This window comes from Perognathus longimembris, chromosome 7, assembly GCF_023159225.1.
Source record: "Perognathus longimembris pacificus isolate PPM17 chromosome 7, ASM2315922v1, whole genome shotgun sequence".
Classification (NCBI taxonomy): Eukaryota; Metazoa; Chordata; class Mammalia; order Rodentia; family Heteromyidae; genus Perognathus; species Perognathus longimembris.
Window position 1 is genome coordinate 34,036,237 of NC_063167.1, and position 18,896 is coordinate 34,055,132.

General features: G+C 37.7%; 1 protein-coding gene across 2 annotated transcripts in view; it reads right to left on the reverse strand.

Moving 5' to 3' along the window:
• Positions 1 to 1,141: 1,141 nt before the first annotated feature.
• Eps15 (epidermal growth factor receptor pathway substrate 15) overlaps positions 1,142 to 18,896 on the reverse strand; it is a 119,551-nt gene continuing 101,796 nt past the window's right edge. The window contains exons 22-25 of one of the 2 annotated variants that reach the window (XM_048351290.1): positions 12,898 to 12,974; positions 10,578 to 10,740; positions 6,054 to 6,238; positions 1,142 to 2,440 (exon numbers count right to left, since the gene is read on the reverse strand). In XM_048351290.1, coding sequence (XP_048207247.1) covers positions 2,294 to 2,440; positions 6,054 to 6,238; positions 10,578 to 10,740; positions 12,898 to 12,974 — 572 coding nt within the window. In that variant the 3' untranslated portion in view covers positions 1,142 to 2,293. The remainder of the gene's footprint in view (positions 2,441 to 6,053; positions 6,239 to 10,577; positions 10,741 to 12,897; positions 12,975 to 18,896) is intronic. The other variant, XM_048351291.1, reaches the window with a different exon arrangement.

The following is an 18,896-nucleotide window of genomic DNA, read 5'->3' on the forward strand; positions in this document are numbered from 1 at the left end:
GTGCAAAGTTCCAATGTATATTGGACAATGGATAGTATGCTTTATTGTTATTATGTAAAGTTTATAACTCTCATAATCATAGACTATATACTTCAGGAGTTTGAAATATGAGAAATTTCTATGAAAGAACTCAAAGCTGAAGTAGAATGTAGAAGGCAGAAGTTTGTAAGTAGTGTCATTTAGGTCTTGGTAATACTTATTTGTTCTTTTCAAGCACAGGCTCCGGAGCCAGGGTCAACACCATAATTTACCACAAATGACTTAACACATTCATCCTACATATAGTCAGCATGGAGATATAGATATATTTATATAATACATACTTTAATATTATCCTGGTCCACTTAGTATGCATATTTTAACAAGTGATAAGAATCTATATAATCCAGTTGAACACACATAAGATTAGGATACAATTATTACAATGAAAGTTGGTGTTTATAAGTTACAGATATTTACTATTTTCCAGAGTATGTTTTTAATTAAAAAATATTTTAAAAGCATTTCAAACATTTGTTCATTTTCCCAGTGCAAAAGAAGGTTGTTCAAGTCAACTTACCTTTTTTTTCTGAAGAATTAGGGGGAAGGAAAAAGAAACCCCAGAAAACACATTCATCACATCTCTCAATACTACCTTCTCAATCAACTTTTGCAGTAAATCCTTGTCACTGGATTAGTTTATTAAAGTAATAGCCTTGTGATTACTATTCAGCCCTTGCTTTGCATGTATCGCTTTTATGCTGAAATGTTTCTATTTACATAAGTAGAAAAAAGTTAGCAGTGCAAGAAAGTGATATAAGTTTTGTTTTAAACTCCAGTTGTCCAATAGTGCATGGAAAGAAAAAAAGCACCATTTCGAGATGAAATGAATTAGGTATTTTGGAATTTATTTATAGGCCAGGTAAGAAGTTACTCTGATTAATACATATCAATACTGTGCTGACTTGGTGATCCCAGAGGATTTTAGTTAAGTTTTCAGGTGCATTTTTCTTTGTCTTGCTATTCAGTACACTAAGTCAGTAATTCAGGTTAAAAAAATATTATAATTTACAGCCTCCTTCAGCCTATTTCAAATTCAGCTTGTCTGCTAGGTCAGTTTTAAAGAAAATGAGCTTTTAATATAAGTGGAGATCTGCTTATCTAATCCCCCAATTAACATATTTTTTTGTTAGCTTGCCAATTTTATAGGTGAAAAACATGAAAGGAGTAGATAAACTAAACCACAAAGAACACAAAATACAATATGATATAATATATGCCACTTTTCCAATTTGTATTCAGTGGAAGTTTTTTCAAGTAGCTGAACCTTCATTAAGGAAAACAAAACAAAACAAAAACATGTATAAAAAAATGAAGTACCTTCCAGTTCCAGCTTGCTAGAGTTTCTTGTGCAAAGTTCAAGAACAAACCTATCATGAGCTAGAGAATAGTACCACAGTACAGGAATAAGGGCTGCATGTTATTAACATTTTTGCTAACACATACTGATATTTTTTAAGTGACAAGTTTTCTCCACTGTGTGGCATGTGAATGAATTTTTTAATAAATTATTCTTGTAAGAAACTGATTTTTATTAATTAGCACACATATAGAGAGGTATCCGTTGATCTAAAATTCTTTAAGTCCAGAGAAAATTATTCTAAAAATATATTTCATATATGTGGCTTTAATGTTTTCATTTTAGGAAAATGTGAATTTCAAGCTATAATGGTTCAACCTAATGCAACCCCTTTCCAATACTGGAGTTAAACTATGCAAAGTATTTTGTATTTCTTATCGCTAAAAAAACCAATTAAACAGTATTTTTACTATAGGGAAATAAAAAATGCACTTTAGCCAATTTGTACCAATCATAAAGAATCTTTTTTCCCTTCCCCTCCAACCATTTAAATCCAGGAAAAATACTGAAAACATTAAGATATCTTCTGGCTATCATCAGAATAACTACAGAACAAGGGTAGCAGAGAGTAAAACTATTTCTCTATGTTCCAGAAAGCAGAAGCTTGGGTGATCTAGCTTTACAAGTAAAAGTAGCACAGGCAGTCAAAAGCTCACAATAAACGCACACCAGAACAGGGGGCCTAGGAGAAGCTGTCTGATTGAGTTACTGCTTTTGGAGAAAAATAAAAGACAGATGTGAAATAGAGAAGAAAAAGTAGACTTTTGTCACATTTACAGGATTCTCAAAACCTTTGTATTCCCATGCTCATAGGTAGTTTTGATACACATGGTAAATAGCTTCAGTATTGAAGAAGAAGAAAAGTGTGTTGTTGACAAAAGACAAGAGAATTCTTCATGCTTCTGATATCTCAGATTTGCTGAGTGCAATAGCCAGTTCTAAGTCTTCTTGCTCTTGCTGATTTAGCCGGGCAAGCCTTTGCTCTTCTTCTCTCTCACTTTCCCTCTTGGCCCATTCAATCATATCTTCTTCAGAGGGATACTGTCATTTAAAAGATCAAATTAATGAATATATGGATGAGTAAAACAAATACAAAGAAGAAACAACAGTTTTTATAAAAGAACATTAAGTGGCTGGGGATATGGCCTAGTGGCAAGAGTGATTGCCTTGTATACATGAATCCCTGGATTCGATTCCTCAGCACCATATATATATATATATATACACACACACATATGTGTATATATGTATATATGTATATATATGTATATATACATATATACACATATATATATGTGTGGCCAGAAGTGGCGCTGTGGCTCAAGTGGTAGAGTACTAGCCTTGAGCAAAAAGAAGCCAGGGACAGTGCCCAGGTCCTGAGTTCAAGCCCCAGGATGGGCAAAATAAATAAATAAGTACAAATTTTAAAAAAGAGCATTAACTACTTAGTCCACTTAGGACACTAGGAATAATCTTCTTATTTCATTGTTTTCCTGAAAGCACATTTTTAGTTTTAACAACTTATTGAGGTATGGTTTAACATAAATGACTAATGCAGTCTGTGGACACAAAGCCTATGAAAGTAAACATTAAAAAATATCACTTAGGGACTGGGAATATGGCCTAGTGGCAAGAGCGCTTGCCTCCTACACATGAAGCTCTCGGTTCGATTCCCCAGCACCACATATATGGAAAACGGCCAGAAGGGGCGCTGTGGCTCAGGTGGCAGAGTGCTAGCCTTGAGTGGGAAGAAGCCAGGGAAGGTGCTCAGGCCCTGAGTCCAAGGCCCAGGACTGGCAATCAATCAATCAATCAATCAATCAATAAATATCACTTAAAGTAGAAATGAAGCTGGGAGTGGTAGCACACACTTGTAATCCTAGTACTTGGGAGGCCAGCTTGGGCTGTATAGTAAGACCTTGTCTTAGCAAAAGTAGAAATGCTTGATATAGAATAGCAGGTTTAAAAAGAGAAGAGGTCTAGCCTTTTGTTTTGTTTTTTCTGTTTTTTTGGCCAGTCCTGGGCCTTGGACTCAGGGCCTGAGCACTGTCCCTGGCTTCCTTTTGCTCAAGGCTAACACTCTGCCACTTGAGCCACAGCGCCACTTCTGGCTGTTTTCTGTATATGTGGTGCTGGGGAATCGAACCCAGGGCCTCATGTATACGAGGCAAGCTCTCTTGCCACTAGGCCATATCCCCAGCCCAGGTCTAGCCTTTTGATCTAACGTAAAACACTATTTAAACTTTAGTGATCACCCCACATGACAAATCATGTTAAAAGTAATCCCACTGGTGATTTTCTGTCTCATCTTAGATTTTCAAAATTCAGAGAAACTCTGAAGCAAAAATCGGCTGATTTTGATACACATAATAAAAGAGCATTAGGTATACTGGACAAGATATGAAGACTTACAGAACGTTTGATCCACTTTAAACAAAACAATACTGGTGATGATTAGACTGGTGAAATATTTTTGTTCACCCCAAACTGCAACTTTGGCAGAAACTAAATATACAATCCTACTTGGTTTCATTTTTAGAAATAAAAGAAATTGTCAGGCTTTTTAAAGATAGTCACTTTTAACCTTAAGGAATTAGAAGTCTTAAGTTTCCAATGAAATTTAAAATAATGAAAAATGGAGTATACTTTTATTATATTTATAATATAAATAAGTTATACACATCATGAGATTCTAGAGTATGAAATAGGTCAAATGCCTCAACTGTTGTTTAAGATTTATTCCAATCAAATTTTGACTTGCTCCCCACCTCCCTTGTACATCACCTTTAAAATAATAATAAAATTTAAAAATTGACTTGCTGGTATCATACTTGAGATATTGTATTTTATCTTTTCTATCCTGTTTTTTAAAAATGTAGACACTGGATCTAGGCTACATGCTTACTCAGCTGGTGCTCTACCACTTGAGCCATGCTTCCAGCCCTGCTCTTTACTGGCTATTATAGGTGTGATCCACTGGCACTTGGCTCTAATTCTTCATTCTCTACTTGAAACCACTTAAATTTCATCTGAAATGAAACTTTAGTTAGTATAAATCTGACACTCCATTTTTATATTCAGACTATATATTTCTTTTTCTTTTCTCTGATCTGAGTTGTATTTCTAATTTGCCCCTTTAAATTCAACGAGTAAGCACTGAAATTTATATATTCAAAGGCTGGTCGTGCAGCAGCCTTAGATGCATGCAGATTCCTTCCTATCTGCTTTCTAACTAGAAATAGTGGCAGGGGACACTGCCACTAGTTGAATGACCTGAGGTGAGACAGAGGAGGAAAACATTACACAGGTTGCCGCAAAAACACACGTGGGGGGGCTGGGAATGTGGCTTAGTGGTAGAGTGCTTGCCTAGAATGCATGAAGCCCTGGGTTTGATTCCTCAGCACCACATGAACAGAAAAAGCCAGAAATGGCACTGTGGCTCAAGTGGTAGAGTGTTAGCCTTGAGCAGAAGGAAGCCAGGGACAGTGCTCAGGCCCTGAGTTCAAGCCCCAGGACTGGCAAAAAAAACAAAACAAAAAAACACCTGGCTACTACATCTCCTATTTTCCCAAATAAAGGGTGTATGAGGTGATACACAGGAAATTCCTGTGTTACAGAAAGAATAAGTGGTGATGTCATTTTGCCTGAAAAAAAATTTGGAGGAAACCAAACTTCGTTAGCTACCCTAAGAATCTTACTCAAAAAAAAAAAAAAAAAAAAAAAAAACTTGCTGGAGGTGTGGCAGTAGAGTGCCTACCTAGCAAGCTGGAAGCCCTGCTTTCAATCACCAGTACAGAAAAGCAACAGTCATCTGACTAATGATGGGTCCTGATGCCTCCACAGATGGTTGCCCCATTTCTATACCTTTCTTAAAGCCCCCGAGCTATGCTTATATCATGGCATCTTTCCATGCTTTCTAATGGTTTTTCTATTTTAGAACATGATGAATAAGTATGGGTTACTGGTGAATTACAGTTAAAGATTAGATAGTCAAAGATTGTTAAGATTTTGTAATAGTTCATATACTGACAGTGTAACACTTTTGAAAAGCTACCATGGAGTGGAGGTGCAGCTCAGTGATATATGTTTAGCATGTGTGAGGAACTAGGTTCCATCTTTAGCAACAACCCACACCCCCAAAGGTACTATATGAATAGGTAGTGAATAAAGAGCTCTGCTTTCTATTCAAAGAATTCCTGGCCCCATCTTATCAGATAGTAGTTGCTCATTGGTCTCTAGAAATCATGAAAACTCTATACACAAACACACATACACAGTTACAAATATACAAGCTCATTACTGGCATGATATTCATCCAGTGGGCAAATAGAAAAATCACCATCATCCTTAGCTACGTATAAAATAATTAACAGTCAATATTTAAAATTTTTATTATCAAGACTAATAGATGAGTTTACAAAACAACCTGTATATATCCTAAGAACTAAGGCTACTAAAACCATTTGTATAATGGAACAATTTTAGAACCATCAAAATAGAATCAAACAGAGGTTTTGCTTGGGGGAAAAAATAAATGAGATAAATTTAATTGAAATGCTATAAATTTGGTAGAATCTAAAGGAATCTTTGAAAAACCTTCAAACTACAAATGGAAAGGTTTTTTTCCCCCAAACAGCCCATTCACAGTACTTACAGCACTGAAGTTAGCAAAATTGCTTGGGTCAGCCTCTTTATTGGTAGTGGTAGTAGTAGAAGTGAATGGATCAGAATACATATCAGGATCTTTTTCTTTGGGGCTATCATTGCCTTGGAAAGGCTGAAATGGATCATTCAGTTTAAAGGGATCAGAAGAGTCCAATTTGTTGATGGGTCTTTTTCCTGGATCAAAATCATTACAATTAACTCAACCAGTAAATACGACAAACACAAGCCCACAAGAAAATGTACACAGGGAACATTACAGAACTGAGGATAGATGGGTGAGAACTTAAAAGACATTTTTGGGTAGTTTTCTTATACATTCTTAATTCTGTCTTAAATGGCTGTATCAACAATTTGTCCTCACAATGTTCACACATAATCTCTCAAGTACATTCCAGCTAGGAGCAATAAAATGGATTTAAAAGCAAAGAGGAATAGGCCAAGAATCACATTTTTTAAAAAAAGGAATGAACCCCTCTTCTCAAGACAGTATGTTCGGGCTGGGAATAGGGCCTAGTGGTAAAGTGCTCACCTCGTATACATGAAGCCCTGGGTTCGATTCCTCAGCACCACATATATAGAAAAAAGCCGGAAGTGGTGCTGTGGCTCAAGAGGTAGAGTGCTAGCCTTGAGCAAAAAGAAGCCTGGGACAGTGCTCAGCCCTGAGTCCAAGCCCCAGGACTGGCAACAAAAAACAAAACAAAACAAAAAAGACAGTATGTTCCCAAGAATTAAAGAAGGAAAAGGAAGAAACTGGAGGAAGGTTAGAAAAGACAGCAAGGGTATCTGCAGTAATAAACTCAGCCTCATACTTAAGGAAGTCACTCACTAGCAGAAATAGCAACAAATAGCCCCTTTAAAATGGCAAAGTTATTCTAATTTTTCTGATATACATAATCCCAAATAGCATAAAATTACAAATTACCCTGACAAAACTCCACCTACCTTTTACCATCCACACTGCAATGCGTAACTCAAAATCTAATGATTGAGGTGTTTAGAAGCCTAGTGCCTATATCTTTGTGGCTACTGATAAACTATTCTTTGACCAGTGTACTACCTGTTAGTAACAATATCATTCCCAAACAAATACTTTAATCTGAAAGTATTACTTAAGCTTAGTACTTCTTGAAGAAAAGATAGTAAAAATGGAGGTTAAAATATCTTCAAGGGGCTGGGAATATGGCCTAGTGGCAAGAGTGCTTGCCTCCTACACATGAAGCTCTCGGTTCGATTCCCCAGCACCACATATATGGAAAACGGCCAGAAGGGGCGCTGTGGCTCAGGTGGCAGAGTGCTAGCCTTGAGCGGGAAGAAGGTGCTCAGGCCCTGAGTCCAAGGCCCAGGACTGGCCAAAAAAAAAACCCCAAAAAACAAAACAAAACAAAACAAAACAAAAAAACAACTTCAAGGTCAGGCACCAGTAGCTCATGCCTGTAATCCTAGGTATTCAGGAGGCTGAGTTTTAAGGATTGCAGTTCAAAGCCAACCTGCGCAGGAAAGCCTAGGAGACTCTTATCTCTAGCCACCAGAAAGTTGGAAGTGGAACTGTGGCTCAAAGTGGTAGAGCACTAGCCTTGAGTGAAAAAGCTCAGGGACAGCATATAGGCCCTGAGTTCAAAACTCCATGACTGACAAAAAAACAGAACAAACAAACAAATGAAGACCTTCAAATATAGGAATATGGCCTAGTGGTAAAGTGCTAGCCTCATATACATGAAGCCCTGGGTTTGATTCCTCAGCACCACATATAGAAAAAGCCGGAAGTGGCGCTGTGGCTCAAGTGGTAGAGTGCTTGAGCAACAGTCCTATGAAGGTATGTAAAATTAAAATTACTGCTACTAACAATTGAGGCAACCAAAGCTTAGATATGAATGTAAATTCATGGAGCAAAATCTGAGGTATAGCTCAGTGGTAGAGCACTTGTCTCCTGTGAATGAAACCCTGGTTTCAATCCTCAGCACCACTATAAAGGAAAACTAAAGTCATAGAGGAAAGCATGGGCCATCCAGAATTAAAATTCAGAGGTTTAGGTTCCCAAGTAATGCTCTTTTCAAAAAATCATCCATTTTCCCCTCTATTTTTTCTACAGTTATGTATATTCCCCCTCATGCTTGCCAGGTAGGTACTCTACTCCTTGAACCAGCTTTTTTTTTTACTTTTAGGTTATTTTTCAAATAAGGTCTCACTTTTTGCCCAGGCCCAGCACCAGACTACCATTTTCCTACCTATGCCTTCTGCATAGCTGGGATGACAAGAGTATACCACCCCACATGGCTTGTTTTATTAATATGGAGTCTTGCTAACTTTTTACCTAGACTGGTCTTGAATCATAATCCTTCCCGTCTCTATGTCTTGAGTAGCTAGGATTACAGGAATGAATCACTGTGTCTGGCCTGGATTATTAGCATTAATTAAAGTACAGAGTATTTCATCTTAGAATTAAAAAAAATCCACTGTTTATATCAAACAGGTATAAAAATTTAAATGAGAATATTATTACTCTTTTTTTTTGTGGATTGTGGGGCTTGATCTCAGAGCCTGGGTGCTGTTCCTGAGCCTCTTTGAGCTCAAGGCTAGTACTCTACCACTTGAGAAATAGCACTACCTATGGATTTTGAGTGGTTAATTGAAGATGTCTCATGGGGACTTTTCTGCCTAGCTGGCTTAAACTGTGATCCTCAGATCTCAGAGTAGCTAGGATTACAGGTGTGAGTCACCAGTGCCCAGATTTTCATATATTTTGGCCATCCTACTTCTAGCAGTATATATGTTACTTTTACTGAAAAGAAAGAAATCATTTAGCTTATTTACCTAGTTTTTCAATAGGTAATTGAGTATTAATAACTGTACATACAATCCTTTAAGTAAAAAAAAATCTGCTCCAAAAATACCACAGAAGAGGCTATTATGAAAAGGCAAGAAGCAATAACCTAATAGGGCTAGGATTTTACCAAAGAATAATACATAACTAAAAAAACAATGTGCCAAATATTTCTTCCCATTAAGCAGCTTAGCAACACTATAAGTATTTAGGGGAGGGGCTGGGGATATGGCCTAGTGGCAAGAGAGCTTGCCTCGTATACATGAGGCCCTGGGTTCGATTCCCCAACACCACATATACAGAAAACGGCCAGAAGTGGCACTGTGGCTCAAGTGACAGAGTGCTAGCCTTGAGCAAAAGGAAGCCAGGGACAGTGCTCAGGCCCTGAGTCCAAGGCCCAGGACTGGCCAAAAAAAAAAAAAAGTATTTAGGGGAATTGCCTTTTCAGTCACTCTTCATGAATCTCATTAAAAACAACCCTTTCCCTTTTATAGTGTTAACCATATAAATACTAAACAAAATAGAAAATGAAGCTAAAAGAATATACTCCTGAAGCAGGTGCTGGTGGCTCATGCCTGTAATCCTAGATTAGAAAGAGACCTGGAGAGAATCTCAGTTCAAAGACAGCCTAGGTAGAAAACTCTGTAGGAATCTATCTCCAATTAGCAGCAAATGCAGACTGGAGGTGTAGTACAACATTATCATCTGTGAGCAAACTAACCAAGTGAGTTTGAGACTCTAAGTTCAAAGCCTGATACTGGACTGAAACTATTTTTTAACTGCCATTACAAAACACAGAAGTTTTAAGTGAAAAAAAATTCAAGAAGTGTGACACTTTCAAATTACTAAATTGCTGAAAACCAGAAGCTATATTTTCTTACATTAAAGTATTTAAAGAAGATTGCATTCTGTAGGAAAAGGAGACTTCAAATTAACTTTACCTTCTAAATTAAAACATGAATATAGGAAACTGGTATACAGATGATAACTGGTACACTTTCAAAAATCAAGAGATTAATAATGGGGGAGGGGTTGAGGTAGGAGAAGGTGGGAAAAATGAGGGGGGAGGTAACAAGTTTGATAAGAAATGTGCTCACTGCCTTATGTATGAAACTGTAACCCCTCTGTACATCACTTTGACAATAAATAAATTTTAAAAAATCAAGAGATTAGCAGATTGCTCATGCATGTAATCCTAGCTACTCATGAGACTGAGATCTGAGGATCATGGTTTGAAGCCAGCCCAGGCAGGAAAGACTGTGAGACTCTTATCTCCAGTTAGCCACAAAAAGCCAGAAATAGAGCTGTGGCTCAAGTGGTAGAGTTCTAGCCTTGAGTAGAAAAAAAAAGCTCAGGGACAGTCCCCCGGCCTTGAGTTCAAGTCCCATAATGGCCAAGAAACAACAACAACAAAAAGAACCAGGAGATTTTTGTATTTCCTCTTTCTCACTTTCTAGTTTTTCTAAAATGATGGCGGGGGGAGGCTCCAGTTAAAAAGGAAGTGTTGTGACAGTTAAACATACTTATTTCATAGGCACCCATCTTTCTGTACTAAGGCCAGAACAGATGACAGCGGCAAGCTTTTGCTGTATGTTTGACTTAACATAAAATGGCTTTATGTAAGGTCTACACACTACTTTTCAGAAAGAAAAAGGCATCAAGTTGATTTAGGAAAGGTACCAAATCTCATACCAGGTGGTGGTGGGCAGGGTCTTGTTGGAGTTCCAATCTTTGGTGGCAGTGCTGGGGGTACATCTTCACTCTTGACTGATGTTTCCTCAGACATATTTTTTGGGATGATCTCGCTACTGACAGAACTTGATGTGGCTGAACTAAAAGGATCTTCATTGTTGACCTTTGTTTAAAAAAAAGTTTATATATGGCGCTATACACACATATACATATACTGTGCACTTCATATCATACAATATTTGGAAAAATGGTTGAAGAATTATCCAGACTATTTTAATTTCTAGAACACATACATTTTACCTTTTGTATTCTAGGACAGATGGGATTTAAAAAAGAGAATCATTACAATATGAAAAGTAACTCTCATTACTTATAAAAAGTTAGGTTATATTAAACAAGCCAACTGTGTATTGAAGATGTCAAATTTCAGATATTTGCTGTAAAACCACCCACCTAAGATCCTATTTTCCTTTCCTTTTCTTTTTTCTTTTTTTTGATACCAGTACTAGGCTCACAGTTGGTATTCTACAATTTGAACAATGTCTCTAGTTCTGTTTTTTTTTGCTGATTAATTGGAGATAGTCTTATCAATTTGTCTGCCCAGGCTGGCTTTGAATCTCTATCCTCATTTCTGAAGGAAAAGCTAGGATTATGAGTATGAGCAACCAGTGCCTTCTCTGAGGTCCATTTTAAAGGGACTATATATAAGCCTATCTTCACATGAGTATCTGAACCAGATGATAATGATAGAAATGAATGATTCCACACTTCTCAATGCACTTAAATATAGGAAAGATTTTAATACTAATGCAAAGAAATAGCATCTAGACAAACTATAAAGGCAAACTAGTCAATTTTTAAAAAAGTAAACTGATCTCATGGAATAGTCAATATGGGTCTGAAGATTCTGCCCTTCAAATATTTGCAGTTAAGAAAGATTTACTTTCTGTAATGAACCAGCTTATGATTTTAGATATACCTAGTCATTGTTTCTCAACAGGGAGACTACAGTATATAGAATAATTCTATGTTATAGGACTGAGACGTGTATTATGTTCTATGGCATCCTTGGCCTCTATCCAACAGATGAGTAATATCCTCCACCTATTTGTAAAAATTTGTCTCTATACATTACCAAATTCATTGGTGTTAATAATACTGACTATGTGGCACACCCTGAATCCTTCTCTATTGGCTTGAATTAATATCAGATCTATCCTAGAAAATAGGTAGTGAACATTTAGTACTGTGGGGTGTGTGCATGTGTTTTGCCAGTCCTGGGGCTGGAACTCAGAGCCTGAACACTGTCCCTGGCTTCCTTTTTGCTCAAGGCTAGCACTGAGCCAAAGTGCTACTTCCGGCTTTTTCTGTTTATGTGGTGCTGAGGAATCGAACCCAGGGCTTCATGCATGCTAGGAAAGCACTGTATCACTAAACTACACCCCCAGCCCCTGTGATTTGTGTATTAAGTACTTTAGTATAGCTGTCCCTTGCTACACTTATCATGGGTTTAAAACACTATATAAATAGTGATCCCTCATCTATGGCAGGAGTTACATTCCAGAGAACCCTGTGATAGGTGAAAAGCTGAGAAATAGCACTAAGTGAATCATGATATAGTGATATAGTGAGGTACAACTACATAATGCTGCTATTTTGCGCATTTTTACTTGTCATGGGGGTTTCTGGAATGTAACTCCCACTACAGGTGAGGGATCCGTGTAGACTCTAATAACCTCAGTCTTAAAAATCAAGTGCCAATATGGAGAGGATGGATGACAATTACAGCTATGGAGTAGAGGAAAATGTAGTTTCTTCCATTGGAAGAAACATGTTTAAAATGGACATATGGGGGCTGGGAATATGGCCTAGTGGCAAGAGTGCTTGCCTCGTATACATGAGGCCCTGGGTTCGATTCCTCAGCACCACATATACAGAAAATGGCCAGAAGTGGCGCTGTGGCTCAAGTGGCAGAGTGCTAGCCTTGAGCAAAAAAGAAGCCAGGGACAGTGCTCAGGCCCTGAGTTCATGGCCTAGGACTGGCCAAAAAAGCAAAAAAAAAAAAAAAATAAAATAAAAATAAATAAAATGGACATATGATTCTAAATATGATGTTGCTGAGCAAACTTTTCAGTGGGAAATTATAATTGCCCATATCAACATAGTCTGTGTATGTGTATGGTTACAGCTTACCTTTCATTTCTATTTGAAATTAGTATTTGTTTTGACTTATTGCAATCAAGATGCAATGTCTGTAAGATAGTTCTGCTCTTCAGAAGGAAACATGATGTATTTTCCCTTTCCATTAATCACTGATTACCTTTGACAATGTGCTGAAGTCAGCAAATCCTTCTCCAAAAGATTCATTTCCAAAAACAGAAGCAAAGGGATCTGTAGCTAAAGTAAGCAAATAAAATCAGTGCAATGAACAATAACAAAAAAATCCATCAAATTTCATGTTCTCTTTTGTTTGGTAATATTCAGACTGATGAAAAGCATCTAATCCCAAATATTTTTTTTTTTTTTTTTTTTTTTTTTTTGGCCAGTCCTGGGCCTTGGACTCAGGGCCTGAGCACTGTCCCTGGCTTCTGCCCGCTCAAGGCTAGAACTCTGCCACTTGAGCCACAGCGCCGCTTCTGGCCGTTTTCTGTATATGTGGTGCTGGGGAATCGATCCTAGGGCCTCGGGTATACCGAGGCAGGCACTCTTGCCACTAGGCTATATCCCCAGCCCTAATCCCAAATATTAATCCCTCAATTTATGACTGATGCTCACAAAGACAGTATGCACACTGATAATCCAATCCATATGATCAGATGGCATATTCCTGTAAGCCAGTTGAAGAAAAATATAGGTGAACTAATTTAAGTACTTTTGTTTATTTTTATTTTTGGTCCAAGACTAGAACGCACATTCTGTATCTGATGATTTTGCTCATTGGCTAGCACTGTACCAACAGCACCATGCCTTCAACCACAAGACTCTAGAATAAACATCAATAGTACAGTTCCTATAAACTTAATTTTTTGATTTTTTTAAGATAGTGACCACTATGTACAGCCCAGTGTAGGAACTTTGAAGCTGAGCTGTGAAACGTGGAAAAGGTTTGAGAGGTTGGAGTGCCACCTCGACATTCAGAACGCTGTCAGCTGGCCATGGAAGAGTTAAAACAGCTCTGGAGAAGGTGAAGAGACTGGGATGCTGCCCTCCCCCCACCCTTTCCTTAGGGCTGGCAGCTGTGCTGGAGACCTTGTAAGGCTGGATGAAAAGACCTTGACAATTTAACCTTGGGTTAGATAAGGGAACACTGTCTGTCTGGACTTTCCCTGGGCTGCAGTCCCCTATCTCAAAAGAATAAGGGAACCAGTGTCTCTTACAAACTCTGTTTTAGCTCTGATTGTAATATTAATATAGATACTTTAGTTTTTGCATGTATCCATGGTAACCTTCCTGTGTGAACTCAAATAAATATGCTTGCTTGGGGGAACTCAGAGCCCAAGTGCAGGAGAGCCTTGGGACCCCAGGTCTCCCCCCTCTTCTATCTGTCTACATCTATGTTTTTCTAATTTTCTTTGATCTGGTATCCCATCGTGCTGCCTCAGGTTATGGTTAGCAACAACCCAGGATGGTCTCAAACTCGTGACCTTTCTGTCTTGGCCTCCTGTGTGCTGGGATCACAAGAAGGTAAAAAAAAAAGAGGTATACATTTCATACTTCACACTTGTTCTTCAAAGGCTTTTTCTTTTTTTTTTTTTTTGGCCAGTCCTGGGCCTTGGACTCAGGGCCTGAGCACTGTCCCTGGCTTCCTTTTTGCTCAAGGCTAGCACTCTGCCACTTGAGCCACAGCGCCACTTCTGGCCGTTTTCTGTATATGTGGTGCTGGGGAATCGAACCCAGGGCCTCATGTATACGAGGCAGGCACTCTTGCCACTAGGCCATATCCCCAGCCCCCCAAAGGCTTTTTCAAATGCTACCTCATCCATAAAAACTAGAGTTATCTATTGTCACTAACTCACACATTAAGAAGTGATTTCTTCATTCTCTGTACAGTAACCATGTACTATATTCCAATTTGTACCATGGTCATCTGTGATTGATAATTATCTGTATTAGATGGTAAAGACCTTTGAAAACAGGAAATAAGATCTATCCAACAAAGAACCATTGACAAATACTTGCGGACCATATACCAAGTCCTAGAAAATAAGGAGATATAGTTCCTACCCTTCAGAAGCCGTAGTGAGATATCCAAACCAACTAAATAGTCCCTAGTGAGATATCCAAACAAACAAAATAGTATTATAGGCCTAACTGGGAAATATGCTTTAAAAGCACATTTGAAGGAGGTGTTCTGAATAAGAAATTACATCTGCCAAATACATGGAGGTGTGGGAAAGAAAGTAGGCTACTGCTTTATAGTAACCATAAAAACATTGCTTAACCAGCTCTCCACAGTGCAATTCTCCATAGTGCACTTTCCAAGTAGTCTGACTTTTTAGCTGCAATGAACATATTTACTCTGATAAGCTTCATCTATTCAGGGATCACCAATAATACCAAAGAACGTTTATAGGAAGTACTGCCTCATCTAAGCAGGTGGAAAGAAGCAAAGGAAAAAGTTGTGAAGGAAGGAGAGGAAAGAGATTTGCAAGAGAAAAAAATAAATACTCTCGGTCTATAAAGTTAATGAAAGTCAAAACAACATGGAGATTTCATCTCACTCTAGTCAATATGCCCATCATAAAAAACACAAACAGTAACAAATGTTGGTGAGGATGTGGCAAAAAAGGAATCCTTACACAGTGTTGGTGGAAATATAATGAGTGCAACCAGGATGGAAATTGGTATGGAGGTTCCTCAAGAAAATAAAAGAACTATCATATAATCCAGTGATAGTACTTTGAAGGAATGCAAGTAAAGACACAGTAGAAACACCTGCACACCATGTTTATTGCAGCAATATTCATGAGAGCCAAGCTATGGAAACAAAACAGATGTCTTACAACTGATGAATGGAGCAAGAAAACATGCGTGCATGTGTATGTGTGCATGCATGTGTGTGTATGCACGTGCACACACACACACACACACACACACACACACGGGTATTATTCAGCCAGGATCAGAAGGATATGTGGATGCTAGACCTAAAAGATAAACATATACATAAACCCATATAGGATCATACGTATACACACAAATAACATGTTTGCAATTGTGGGAATGCCTAAGAGGATAGAGGGGTAATACCAAAATACATCTCATCTGTGAATGGAGATGATAAAATCAAATTCATGGAAAGTTGTTGAATAATAGGGGGTAGGATGTCAAGTAAAGTGAGAGTAGTCGAGGGTCAATCTGATTAAAATTACAGCATATGCATGTGTGAAATATGATGGTAAAGCCCCTTTGAATAATTAACATGCACTTTAATGAAAATATCCTTGCACAACTAATTGATACTAGCAAGAAGTAAAGTTGTAATAAAATACAATTAAAAAATAAGTTAAAAAAGAGAAGGCAAGGGCTGAGGATATCACCTAGTACAGCATGCACAGGCCCCAACTTTGATCACTGGCATGGAAAATAAAGAGAGGAACGAAGAAATATAAAAAATAATTTTGTTGGTCATTCTCAATTCACCTTTATATCAAACCACTAATAGAACAAAGGTGTGCTTCATCCAACCACTTAGATATGTAAAGTGTGCCTATATCTCTAGAAATGAGTAGAGCATGGATATAAACAGGGGGGTCAGAAAGCTCTAAGACCCTTGAGTATACAGAACCAAGGAGGGTGACAGAGAGGAAAAAAAAATCCATAAATGCTCACAATGTAAAGCTCAGTACTACTGATTCACTTTTTTCCCACAATGCTGCCTAATTCCACTAATGACATGTCATTTTTCAACATATCTCAAAATTTTGCATTCTTACTTAAATCAAGCACTTAAATCATGCATTTTTTGGCTTGAGAGGATTACTTTTACCATGTTTTTGGATACTACTTGCTTTTTTGGAGGCAGATTTTTCACAAAATTAAGGGGAGGGAAACACTCAGCAGATCACAATTTAAGCACAACTGATGATTATTCAGGACTGAAAGCTTCTTTACATCAACTGAGCTATGTAATAATGCACATATGGGCAATTAAATTTTTTTATTACCATGTTTGCCAAAACCAAGTGTAATAAATCTGCAAATAAGGCAGGCTTCCTGTAAAACTTGGCTTTGTCACCAATACAATGGCATGGTTACACAGTGAGAAAAACTCTTAATCCTGAAGAGGGTGTTCAAAAATTAAGAGTTACAGGAAATCCTACAACTTTAGCTGTAAAAGATTCATTTTAAAAGTAATACATATCTACCAGGTCCCATAGCATGGCCTAGTTTCATTATGGGTGTTGATTCAGGCTTTAATCCTTCCTTCTCTTTCTGTTATTTCTGATGACATAGCAGTTGAGGTATATTCTGACTAGATATAGACACTATCTTGACTGGGAGAAGAGTGGCCAAGGAAAGAGTTGGGATCGCTTCATTGGAGGGATTACAATTTGTCTGCTAAATAATTTGTCTCTGCCCTAGCCTCACAGCCTTTACAAAGAAGTCACAACATGTGTGACAATAAAACTAAGTTAGGCTTGACTGAAATGCTGGTAAGTGTACATTGTGAAAGAGCTCTTAAAAAACTAAGACACTTGTATAAGGAAAATGCATAGTTTACTAGAGTTCTTCTTACATGTACCTCATAAATTATCTACTTAGCACTTGTCTAAACAAATGAGGAAATATGTTAAATAAATGACAATATACTTTTGCAACAATTGGATAATTAAGACTTTGGCAGAAACTTCCTCAGATATTGGTTATGGTAGATGTGAAGCAGAAGCTTGTCCAGAAACTGAAAAGATTCACTGTAGGTGAAGTGGTTCAGACACCTGAACCACTGATGTGTGACAGACATCTATTGGGGAGTAAAGAGTGACATAATTTGAAGGTAGAGCAAATACACTTCACTGAAAAATGAGAGAAAGAGAAAAAGAAGAACCAAAGATAGAGTTGAGGGGATAAGTCTGCCTGTATGTACAATTTTTTATGTTCAGCTGTGGTCACTCATGATTTTTTTCCTTAATGTCATTTCCCGTTTCCTTGAAATCTCATTTATTAGATCTCATGGCTTTTCTTTAGTGTATGCAATCAAGAGTTAATTCAGGATGTATTAACCTCTTATTTCATTTGTTAAGGTCATCTTTTCTAATCCTGTAACATCCTTAACAATATACTTATTTGTTTAATGATGGGGATCTTAAAGAAAAAGGCATTCTGGAAGGGGGAGGTGGTACTGGGGTTTGAAATTAGGGCCTTGTGCTTGCTAGACAGGCACTTTACCACTTGAGCCACATCCTAGGTTGTTGTTTTTTGCTTTTGTCATTTTTTTAAATTTTTTTTTTATTTTTTGCCAGTCCTGGGCCTTGGACTCAGGGCCTGAGCACTGTCCCTGGCTTCTTTTTTTTTGCTCAAGGCTAGCACTCTGCCACTTGAGTCACAGCGCCACTTCTGGCCATTTTCTGTATATGTGGTGCTGGGGAATCGAACCCAGGGCTTCAAGTATACGAGGCAAGCGCTCTTGCCACTAGGCCATATCCCCAGCCCCTGCTTTTGTCATTTTTCTTTTAGTTTTATTATTAATTTACTTCATTGTTATTATAGAAGTGATGTATGGAGGGGTTACAATTACATGATCAGGTAATGAGTACATTTCCTTTTGTATTCTGTTCTCTTACTCTCTCTCTGTGCTTTTGTTATTTTTCAGTTAAATTCTTGCATTTATGCCCATGCAGGCCTGGACTGGGATCTTCCTATTTATGCTTCCCTCATAGCTGGGATGACAGGCAAACAGCACTATGCATACCTTTGGTTGGTTGGAAACCTTTGCCTGGGTTAGCCTCAAATCAAGATCCTATCTTGATCCTATCTTGTCTTCTAGTAGCTAGGATTTACAGGCATAAGCCACTGTGTCAACCAAGGAGTTTCAAAAGACATACTCAGTGTCAATACAGTAAGTCTTCTTCGTTTTCTTTAAGCTTTTGGTTATATCTACTATTTTACATACCTCACTCTTGCTACTCGTGTTGGGAGTTAATTTCTAACTTGAAAACAAATATCACACAGTGCTAAAACTTAAAATTTGTTCAGTATAAAAATCCCATTTGTTAGGGTTTTTCTACCATTCTTTGTATGCTTATAATCTGTCATAATCAGCAACCTGGGAAAAGAATGCTTTTACTTTACAGCATGAGATTGAAATATTTACACATT